The 12,432-nt window shown below is 31.4% G+C and overlaps 1 protein-coding gene across 1 annotated transcript; it reads left to right on the top strand.

Moving 5' to 3' along the window:
- The first annotated feature begins 5,588 nt into the window (after positions 1-5,588).
- LOC106408421 (probable inorganic phosphate transporter 1-3) lies at positions 5,589-11,347 on the top strand. Its single transcript, XM_013849204.2, has 2 exons — positions 5,589-7,126; positions 7,222-11,347. The coding sequence occupies exons 1-2, from the start codon at positions 6,726-6,728 to the stop codon at positions 8,384-8,386; spliced, it is 1,566 nt and encodes a 521-aa protein (XP_013704658.2). The 5' UTR covers positions 5,589-6,725; the 3' UTR covers positions 8,387-11,347.
- Positions 11,348-12,432: the final 1,085 nt, after the last annotated feature.

Below are 12,432 nucleotides of genomic sequence, written 5' to 3'. Positions count from 1 at the left end.
TTCTTTATGTAATTAGAAAGACAAAATGTGTCTATGGGGTAAATTTCTCCTCTTTATAAATATCTTTAATTTTTGGTCATATTTGATGTTTACAAGTTATAAGTAAACACAACCCTACATAATCCAACTTGTAAATTCATGAGTTTTTTAAGAAAACATATTTGACTATCCTATATATTCCATAAGTATAACTAAATCATAAAACTAAATGATAAATATAATTGTATTTTTTTAATAAATTAATATATTTTAGAGGATATAAAATAAACTTGAATAATCATGCACAACAAATAACAAATATTATATTTCTCAAATTAGTAATATCTTTATATATTTTTACTAGTATAACTAAATTATTGAATTATATGATAAATAAGATTAAATAATTTAATATAAGAACTATTTTATAGATTATAAAATTCAATTATGTTATTATGTACATATGCCACTATAGAAACATTATATAAAAATAAAATTTTCTACCATGTAATTTACGACATATGCCATTAAAAATATTTGTTTATGAAGAGTTTCTTTAGCATATTTTAGTTGTTCCTTATAAACTAAAACATTTTAATACAATACACTATCATATAAGATTGTTATAACATTTAAAAGCTACTATATTCTCATATAAGATTTAAGCGCAGATATATATATATATATTAAAAACAATTAATCTATTTGTACAGTTTTGGGTTATTTGTAATAAACATCCTTAATTTTGTTTGAAGTAAAATTATCGGTTTTAGAAAATATAATAGGTTTATTTTACTAGATTTTTGAACTTACTTTAATACACAGTTGTTAAACTTTTATTAGAATTCTGTTGAAAAACTATTTTAACTATTTCATGTATAATTTTTTCTTGTTCAAACTTTTTCTAGAAATACAAAAAAAGATAATTGTTTATTAATACTTCAACCGTAGCCTGATTCACCATAAAATTTAATAATTTATATCTACTAAACTTTATATTTTATAAGATATAAATATAAAAGATATTTATCTAGTATGAAATTTTTTAACTTTATAAATCTCCCTTTTCAAATTAATAATTATATAATTTTAGTTAAATATTTAAACTTGTAAAATAAGTATTTATAAAGTGGGGAATCTGCAAAAAACAAAAAATGATTCAAAATTTTGATTTTCCAGAAGTCTTACTTTGTAAATATTAGCTTACTTTTGTTTCTTTGGAAGACTTCTCGAAAGACTTAAATTTAAAGCGTAAGTTTAAAATATAAGCGGGAAATTAAAATTTAAGCTTGAAACTTAAATTTTAAGTGAAAGCTGAAATTTTGAATCTCATGAAAGTTAAAAAAAAATATCTTATTTTCTAAGAAAACAGAATAAACCAAATGACTTGATATTCTTGAAATTATTTAACATATTTGAAAGTTAAAAATCATATGTTAAAGTTACTTAATAGTCTTAAAAATACAAGTTTACAAAAACTAAGTCTTCTCGGATTATCTAGAAACATTAATAAACATCAATGTTGGTAACCTCATAATTTTCACCAATTAAACTCATTTACCTTTGTATCTTAGCACCAACCTCAAATGAATCAATTTCATTCAGTAGGCTCAATATTGACCAATATATATATATATGAATTAACAAGAAAAGTTTAAAAAGTCTTTATAATTTTAAAGAAAATGAAACTATATTACACAATGACTTAGAAGACTTCCACAAAAGTCTTTCGGTAGAAGACTTCTAGGAAGTCTTCCATTTAGATAATTTTTGCAATTGCAAATTTACAAAGGAAAACTTCCCGAGAAGTCTACTCTACAACAGACTTCTATGGAAGTCTTACTTTGTAAATATTGGCTTACTTTTGTTTTCAAAAAAATTTCGAAAATACCAAAGAAGACTTACTGCAAAGTCATCTCGTATAAAAAAAGTTAATTTTGCAATTGACTGAATTGTGTTATAAATTTAACTTTCTCTAGAAGATTTTAACAGAAGTCTTCTGTCGTAACTAAAAGTTTGACCAGAATCTCGGAATAAAAATCGGAAGTCTTCTAGATAAAATAAATATTTAAGTTTTAATTTTCAATTGCAAAAGTAACCTAAAACGACTTTTAGAAACAATGAGAAGACTTCCACCGATAGTTGAGATGATTTCCATGTAAGTCTTCTAGAGAAAGTCAAATTTCTGACACAATTCGGTCAATTAATTACAAAACTAACATGTTTATCCGAGAATACTTCCCAATAAATCTTCTGTGGCTTTTCAAGATTTTTTGTGAACAAAGAAAAGTTGGAAGATTTACAGGTAGTCGTCTCTAAAAACACACAAGAAATCAATTGCAAAACTAACTTCTGCATTCACCAGAAGACTAAAATCTTCTAGCGAACAGATCTGGAAAAAAATCCAAAAATCATTCTTAGATCCAATGAGGTTCATGTTTAACTTCTCCAAATACACATAAGTTCTTAATGAAAGTTACCCACTTGTTCTTGACCAAGTATCAAGAAATTGAGTATCTCTAATAAGCTTATAAATCAAATCAAAGAGTTGGGATTTTGGGATGAAATAAGAGAGGAAGTGAAAGGTAAATGGTTTATGTGTGTAAGAAATAAGAATATGAAGATATTGGTTTGCTCATGAGAGAGAGAGAGAGAGAGAGAGAGAGAGAGAGAGAGAGAGAGAGAGAGAGAGAGAGAGAGAGAGAGAGAGAGAGAGAGAGAGAGAGAGAGAGAGAGAGAGAGAGAGAGAGAGAGAGAGAGACACATGATATGACTTATATAAAAAATATGTATGCTTTTACCAATATAATTATTTGGTTGAATTATATTTGGTCCAACAGATACATATCAAATAAAATTGTCAAGAGGGAAAATAGATAAAAAAAACAAAGGAAATAAGAAGACGAAAAATGGATCGATGATCTAATGGTTGAGGGTGATCAAGGGTAACACAGTAATATTATACTACCTCATTTTCATAATAAGTGTCACTTAGACCATTTCACTCATATTAAGAAAATAATAAAATGTACTGATCTACCATTATTTATTATACAATTATTTAAATAAAATTGATTTAACTAAACATCTATTGGTTATTTAAAAGGGTAAGAAAGAAATTTAATGTATAAAATACTATAGCATGTTTTTTTATTATGTGTATAGCTTACTACTCTTTTTTTTTTACGTCAAACGGCTATTCTATTACTCAAGCTTGAGGTGGTCTGGGTAACCAGACCGGAATAGAACAACCAACAAAATGTAACTTCCTATGGAAGGATCTAGCAGTCTTAGCTAAAAAATCTGAAAACTGATTGCGCTCTCGTGGAACATGAATGATGTTGAAATCCGGAAAGCAAATCAGCAGCGTCTCTATCCTTTCCAATTCTGTCGCAAAGCTGGGCCATGCATGAGGATCATTTATCATTGCTATCAGCTCCTTGCAGTCTGTCCCAAAGTTCTGGCACGTTGAGTGTTGAAGCATATTCTCCATTGCCCATCGCAGAGCCTCTACTTCCGAATGCAAAGCTGATTCTCGTCGATTGAGATTTCTTGTCCCCAACAGTTGAATGTTTCCTCCACTGTCCAACCAGGCCCATCCACATCCAGTATACTGAGCGGAGGCTGTCCAAGATCCATTTAGCAAGCAAATGTTCCCCAAGCTTATGACTTGGGTCTCCGCTGAAATGACTTCTTGTACCATAGGTTGTACCACTTCATTCGCATTAAACCATGCCTGACATTCACTCTCTGCATGTCGAACTGTCTCCAAAGGATCTCTATCTATTCCCCTGAAAAGTTTGTCATTCCTAGTCTTCCAAATGTACCAAATTATCCAGGGATAAGGATCCTTGCCCTGTTCCGGCTCGATAATGTTATTTTTTCTCCAGAATAGGTAATCCATATTTGCGTAAATGCTTGATACAGGAAATAGGCCAGGACTTGACGGAGTGGATGCTAAGGTCCAGACCTGTAGAGCCGGTGGACACTCAAAAATAGCATGGGTTACAGATTCTTCTAGCTCTCCACATCGTGGGCAGTAGTATAGCTTACTACTCAATGTATAGATTTAGTGTTCTATTCTATTTTGATTTAATTTAGATATAGTATAGTAAAAGATTTGTTTGACAGTGTTAAAAAAATCCTATTAAATTTTTTAAGTTATGACTTATATAAAAAATATGTATGTTTTTACTAACATAATTATTTGGTTGAATTATATTTGATCTAACAGATACATATCAAATAAAATTGTCAAGGAGGAAAAGAGATTAAAAAAACAAAGGAAATAAGAAGATGAGAAATGGATGGATGATCTAATGGTTGAGGGTGATTAAGGATAAACAAAGTAATATTATATTCCCTTCTTTTTATAATAAGTGTCGCTTAGACACATTTTACGCATATTAAGAACATAGTATAATGTATTGATCTATCATTATTTATTATACAATCAATTACAATAAAACCGATTTAACTAAACATCTATTGGTCATTTTAAAGGGTAAGAAAAAAATTGATGTACAAAATACTATAGCATGTATGTTGTTATGTGTATAACTTAATTTTTTTCTTTTGCTATGTCTATGTGCCCTAATTTCTCTTGTTTAATTATACTCGAACAACTATGTTTTACAAAAAGTTATAAATTTTAATAAACTTATCCATTATACTTTTAAAACCTGATAAATTTACCTCAAACAAAGTTAAGCGGGTTTATTACAAAATAAACTAAAGCCAAGCTGTTCTACAAATAAATATAACAAAATTGTCAAACAAATATTTTTTTATTAAATCAAATTATATAAAATATGATGAGAAACTAGTTTCTATATAAAAAAAATTAAATTTGATTTTATGTTTGTTCTTACGTTAGATGTTGATTATTTTCCAAAACTGTTTTATACGTTTGTAAGATCTATTCGCTCTTTCTCTTCCTTAAGAGCATCTCCAAAAGATATTCTATTTTGAAATTTGCAAACTCTATATTTAAAGTTTTAATATTGTTTTTTTCCAAAAATAAAACTTTAAAATTAACTTCAAAATTATTTATATTTTACATTATAATCCTTATATTTTTCATAATTAATGTAAAACATTAAATTTTTATACATAACTACCACAGAGATAAAACTATTACAACAATGTTAATTTAAAAAAATCTTACACTTAAATATAAAATTATAAATATAAATACATAATTAAATATTAAACTACAAGCAAAATACCACATTATTCCATAAAATTATGTTCATAATTATATCTTTAATGCTCTATCTTCGGTTACACAAAATTTATTTGGGCAGTATTTAGGAGATTGTGGAGGTTTCAAAGCAAATTTACCAGACTATTAGTGTTGTTGTAATAATTAAATTTGTGCAATAATTATGTCTTTGTGTATCTTTTTTTTTAATATTAGTTTTCTTTTGTAATATTCTTGTTGTATAATTCTAATTTTAAAATTTTATAAATCTTAGTTTAGAATTTTAATTTTATTTTATGTGTAAAAATTAAATTTATAAAAACAAATTTGAAATATTTATGAGACATAAAAATTTTAAGGATTAAAACGATAAACGGAAAAATATTTAAAAATCATAAATGTGATGTATATAATTAACTAAAAGGACCAAAATGAATATAAAAATGAAACTTCAAATTTAAAATTTTGAAGTTTTATTTTGGAAAGCAAAAAACATCTATATTTAAAGTTATAGAATTTTTTTGGAGATGGTCTAACACGAAAATGAGCCACATACAATATTTTGACCTGGTTTTAATTTAAGCGTTATTTTCTTTATGTTTCTTTATTTTTGATATACCATATCGACTGATCTGGTTATTGGTAAACCTCATGTTTCTCTTCTTGTTTTTCCATTCTTGATATATTCTTTTTAACTTAGTATTGTAAATTTTTGATAGATCTTTTTTTCTTCTCGAAAACTGACTTGAACATGCTAACATTTTGAGATTCTATAGTACCTCTCATAGCAAGCTTTCTCCCGTACCGTTTAAAAGTTCTAAATGACCATATATGCTGAACAACCTGATGATGTTATTAATTGACAGATCAAACTGGGACATACAACTGGATCAGAAAAATATATAGTTTTTGTTTTTTCTCCACGATTGATTAGTGTAAGACTCTTCACATTCATACCCAAAAAAAGATTAGTGATATACCAAAGCAACGACGATCAACAGATTCAAAAGATTTTAATTTCGAAAATTCTCAATATGGACATGTTTCCTATTTGACGAGTATGTGACATGAATATAAGACATAGAGAGTATATACCTAGTTCTAAGAAAAAAAAATAAACAAGTGATGATATTTTTCAAAAAATAGTAAGTGAGGATATACCTAACAAAGATACCGCTCGCAGATCAACTAGCCTTCTATAAATTCTCTAACATTTCTGTACTCATACCATCTCTTCATTCTCTCTCACCCAGGCTTCTAATTTAACAAGGTTAGGAAACAAAATTGTGTTAAGATTTACTTATGGTTTATAAGCATCGACATTTTAGCGTATGTAATCTCATTTTTGGGTATTTAAGATGTTTCTTTCTTGTCTCTCTTTTAGACCTGAACCCTAATAAAGAGACAAACTAGCTTTTCTCTCCTACCCGACAGGAGGATCAGAATGTTTCTGCATTAAATTATTCATATTTGCAAGATATATATCGATGCAAAAGTATTAACGTTTTAACTCCTGAAAGCAGGAGAGACAATAAAAACTGAGATGGCTGAACAACAACTAGGAGTGCTGAAGGCACTTGATGTTGCGAAAACGCAACTTTACCATTTCACGGCGATTGTAATAGCCGGAATGGGTTTCTTCACAGATGCTTATGATCTGTTTTGCGTATCATTGGTGACCAAGCTTCTTGGCCGCCTCTATTACTTCAATCCACTGTCAGAGAAGCCTGGCTCACTTCCCCCTCATGTTGCGGCTGCGGTCAACGGTGTGGCTCTCTGTGGGACCCTTGCTGGTCAGCTATTCTTTGGATGGCTAGGTGACAAACTTGGTAGGAAAAAAGTGTATGGTATCACATTGATCATGATGATCGTGTGCTCCGTTGCTTCTGGTCTCTCTTTCGGTAACAAAGCCAAGGGTGTCATGACCACTCTTTGCTTCTTCAGGTATAATTATCATATCATTACTCATGCATGGTTTATACTAGTTTGATCTCATTTTTCAAAAAATTTCAAAATAACATAATAACAATTTTGTGTAGGTTTTGGCTGGGATTTGGTATTGGAGGTGACTACCCTCTTTCTGCCACCATTATGTCTGAATACGCTAACAAGAAGACCCGTGGTGCTTTCATCGCTGCCGTGTTCGCCATGCAAGGTGTCGGGATCTTGGCCGGAGGTTTCGTGGCGCTTGCAGTATCTTCCATATTTGACAAGAAATTCCCAGCTCCAACATATGCAGTCAACAGGGCTCTCTCAACGCCTCCTCAAGCTGATTATATTTGGAGAATCATCGTCATGTTTGGTGCTCTACCCGCAGCCTTGACTTATTACTGGCGTATGAAAATGCCAGAAACTGCTCGTTACACTGCTTTGGTTGCCAAGAACATCAAACAGGCGACACAAGATATGTCCAAGGTTTTACAAGTGGAACTTGAGATGGAGGAAAGAGCTGAAGATATCGTTCAAGACCCTAGACTTAACTATGGCTTGTTCTCCAAGGAGTTCGCCAAACGACATGGCCTTCCCCTCCTCGGATGTACCTCGACTTGGTTCTTGCTTGACATTGCCTTCTATAGCCAAAACTTGTTCCAAAAGGATATTTTCTCCGCTATCGGATGGATTCCAAAGGCAGCAACCATGAACGGAATCCACGAGGTTTTCATGATCGCCAGGGCACAAACCCTCATTGCACTTTGCAGTACCGTCCCTGGTTACTGGTTCACGGTCGCGTTTATTGATATTATGGGAAGGTTTGCAATCCAGTTAATGGGATTCTTCATGATGACCGTTTTTATGTTTGCCATTGCCTTTCCCTACGACCACTGGATTAAACCGGACAACCGTATCGGTTTCGTGGTCATGTACTCCCTCACTTTCTTCTTTGCTAACTTTGGACCAAATGCAACCACTTTCATTGTCCCAGCCGAGATCTTCCCTGCCAGGCTAAGGTCCACATGCCATGGTATATCAGCCGCAACAGGTAAGGCTGGAGCCATTGTGGGAGCTTTTGGATTCTTATACGCAGCTCAGCCACAAGACAAGACCAAGACGGACGCAGGATACCCACCGGGTATTGGAGTCAAGAATTCGTTGATCATGCTTGGTGTCATTAACTTTGTTGGTATGCTCTTCACCTTCCTCGTCCCTGAGCCCAAGGGTAAGTCCCTTGAAGAGCTCTCCGGAGAGACTGAAGTTGAAAAATGATTAAGGCGTCATATTTACAGTTCCTTTTATTGCTTCCGGTTAACTAACTCTTGTTTAACAATTTACTGTGTTTTGGGATGCTTGATCTGTTGTTTGTATTGGTGCACCTCTCATTTTTATTGTGTGACAAAAATTTGATCATTCACTTGGTCATATTGCTATGTTGATTGCTTATGTCCATAACACGCTATTAATTTCTTTTTAAGTTTTTATTATTGTTATGATGTTTATATTTCGTTTATACGTGTCTACATCTTTGAAAACATGAATTTATCCATATAGCTTATGCAGGTATCCGCAAAGATCATTTTTTAATATCAAAATTAGTTTACAAGAGAAATTAGTTTATTTTAAATGATTTACCTGACACTAATAGATATGATTTGGTCTGAGTTGGATTAATGGATTGAAAAATATTTACTATGATATATGATAGAAACTCCCCTAAGACATCAACTTACATATTAAATGGAAATACATCTGCCAGTGTTCTTCCGGATATCTTACGTATATCGAATATGCTTTGTTTTAACAATGATTTTGACTTTTGCCAAATGATAGCTAATCTTCATTGCTATATGTATCCAGATTGTCAATCCTCAAACGTCAACTATTAGAGTTGAACAACTATTTTTCGAATTGAATATAAAATTTATTCAAATTAAAAAACGTTTGTCAACTATTAGAGTTAACCGATTCTTTTTCGAATTGAATATAAAATTTACTCAAATTAAAAACCGTTTTGTCACATCAAGTGTGGTTCTTCTTTAGATTTAAATATACACAAAGCTTTAACGTAAAGAAACTGAAACTTGAAGGATTTGAACTTAGATTACCTTGAGCTGCAAACTATGTTAGAAGAATTAAATGATTCGACTACAAAGAAAATGGAGAAATATGTAACCTCTTGACTTATGTTGGCACTAAAATACCCTATAATCAAAACTCCACATAAAACCATAAATGTTAGTAAATTATTCTGTATGGGCTTGAGTTTCGGTACAAGTAGTTAACACGGTAGACCGTAACAGACGATCGATCAACCTTTTAACATTAATTGAAAAGTATACCAAATTCGAGTCAGACAGTGTAGTACGCTTTTGAGTTAGTCCACTCTAAATTACTAAATGCGTTCCTCTCTGGGCTGACCGGATCAATCGGCAGGGTTTATAAAAAAACCTATAAATGGTAATAATCCTTTTTTAATTATTTTCTTATTTAATTTAAGAGAATTATTGTTTATATTGCAGAAATTAATAATTGCAAATTTGAAATCAATCATCGTTTATATATAATTAGTTAATATTGGTCACAAGTAATGCCATATGTGTGCATGTGAGAAACTAAAATCATGTTTAATATATACTTCTTTCGTGTAACTCAAAGTCTCAAACGGGACGCTTGTGTTATTTAATCATAGCCCTTTCAATTTAAAAACTTATCACCAAAATAAGAGAAACCAATAAACTAAAGAAACAGATAAAAAAATGACTAAATAATAGTTATTTAACAATCTAATAATTAAAAAATATTTTTTAATTCTATATGTTTATATTAAAATCAAACTAAATCTAAGGAAAAACCATGAAATAGAACTAAGAAAACTAAGTGAAATTGTAAAGATAAAACAAAATAAAGATGGCCATTAAGCAAAAAAAAAAGAAGTCTGAATGAGAATGAGAATGAGACTAACGGATTTAGTGGGTCCGGTCATTTGCGTTACTAGCGATACAACCATAATTCGTCGCAAAAAAAAAAAATAAAAAACCATAATTCGTCGCACAAAAAAAAAATAACGATAAAACCATAATACTCTATGTTTTTGTTCTTCCTAGACAGCTCTCAATTAGAAAAAAAACTAGACACCTCTCAATTAAAAAAAACTAGACACTTGGCCCTGAATCGGAGTACCACTTTGCGTTAAATCACTATGTTTTTTTGTTCTTCCTCCACAACTTTTATGATCATCATATCCGGATTTAGTGCGCCATTTGGAGCTCCGACATTGCACACAAACTTCAACACTTTTTATGGTGGGTATCATTGCATGCCATTACAGTGAAAGCAAATCTAAGACGCCGTCGAATTAACATTTATGTTGCACAAGAGAGGAAACAAGGGACCGTTAGTTTTTTTTTCTGTCCCTACACAGAAGTAATATGGCGGATCTCTCCAATCCACCCCACACATATTATTTGTTACCCAACAATCACCATTGGCAATATAAAATCGTTTTTTCCTTCCACAACAACACCAATGCCCATATGGAAAGCCATTATCTAACGGTTTGGGTAATATGTCATATTTGGAAAATTCAGAATGATCTAATATTAAAATAGAGGAATGTAACAATGGAAGATATGGTTAAGGGAGCGAGTGATGACGTGAAGTACTGAATATCTATGCTTCATTAAGGTAAAGACAAACACGTCGAATGGAATTCAAAATATAAATCGACTCAACCAAATTTAATGGCACAACTCACTAAAAATATAGGTGAAGTGTGAGTATGAATTCCATTTTAGAGGTATGATAAAGTGGAATTCAAAAGTGATAACTTGAATATCAATCCGATAATCAACGGAAACGCCAAGAAGTTGAAACTAAATTGTATCTATACTATTTGGGTTTGGACAACCTTGTTTAGTTTAGTTAATCCAGCTCATTACGGCTGATTATACGTAAATCAGCTGTAACTATCTCACATAAGTTAGTCATAAATTTAATAACTCAGCAATTCGATGATCACTAAATTAGCCAGAGAAACATAATTCAGCCGTGTCTTATCTATAAATCCGCCAAATTTTCGACAAATCAGTCTGATGATGCATACGTTAGCCAGAACTTGTATTCGTAAGTCAGCCATTATCTAATAAATCAGCCATATTTTTGTAAATTGGTAGATTATGGATTTGACCCATTTTCATCCATAGTTTATATGTGTTTTTACCAATATTTATATTATTATAGAGTTTATTTATTATATTTATAAGAACAGGAATGTTTTGGAGATAAGTGATGATTTTGGAGCATTTTGGAGAGATTTGGAGTGATTTGGAGTAAGCATCCGAGATGACCATCGAGATCGACAATCGGTCGATATTGGAGAGATAGAATCGATCGATACACAAGTCATGGTGTCGATCGATAGCGAAGCGCGCAGAAAGCCCGTTTGGTCACAGTCGACTTGAAGCCCAAGATTTCACTAGTTTACAAGATTGCCCCTGACGTGTTTTACCCTAACTATATAAGCTTTGCCGCCATGTTAGAGGCAGGTGATGCCTTTCTTTGTGTTTCATTGTTTTATTGATAGATAGGAGAGAAGATCCAAAGTTATAATTTGTGATTGGAACTCCATTGATATTTATCTTATTTATTCTATGAAGTTTTTATACATAACCATTGTTATGAATTGCTTAGCCATGTCTAAGTAGTTCTTTTGTTAGATTTTAGAGTTTAAATAGGTTATGAGAGATTAGCCCCAACTATAGATTGCTGAGTTGTGATAATCATCTTTAGAATCCCCATATACATTAAAAGAGAAGTCACTTTAGTGATTTCTGCTGAGGTGGCACTCATATAGAGCTTCTCAGGAAAAACGTTATAATTCTATTGGCTGGTTTTTTTGAATTTTTCTTTTTCATTTATTTTAATCAATCACTTATGTAGACAAGCCCAAAACTATTGTCGATTTCGTTAAGCCCATATATAGCTAGGGGATAATAATTATCGATTTAGTTTAGCCTTGGGTAACCGTTCGGGTTCGGGTCGGGTATTTCAGATTTTCGGGTATTTCGGTATAGAGGTGTAGAACCCGTTCGGGTATTTCTGTACTTCGGGTCGGGTTCGCGTATTTTTAGTTCGGATTCGGTTATTTCGGATCTGGTTCAGATATTTAGATTTTGAAAAAAAAAATTAAAATTTTCATTTCTCAAGTTTCTTATATTTAAAAATATAACTTTCAGTTAGTGAAGAAGGTATTTTTGAATATTTTAAATATTAAAAAATTCAAACATGTTTATTAATATTATTTTTAAATTATTTAT

Source organism: Brassica napus, chromosome A2, assembly GCF_020379485.1.
Source record: "Brassica napus cultivar Da-Ae chromosome A2, Da-Ae, whole genome shotgun sequence".
Lineage (NCBI taxonomy): Eukaryota > Viridiplantae > Streptophyta > Magnoliopsida > Brassicales > Brassicaceae > Brassica > Brassica napus.
Note: the sequence above shows the minus strand (reverse complement) of the source record. Positions and strands in the feature narration are given on the sequence as shown.

Excerpts from the sequence above, each read along its gene's own strand:
- LOC106408421 (XM_013849204.2), top strand. The coding sequence starts at position 6,726 with ATGGCTGAACAACAACTAGGAGTGCTGAAGGCACTTGATGTTGCGAAA. Across the intron at positions 7,127-7,221 it reads ACCACTCTTTGCTTCTTCAG|GTTTTGGCTGGGATTTGGTA; the intron begins GTATAATTATCA and ends AATTTTGTGTAG.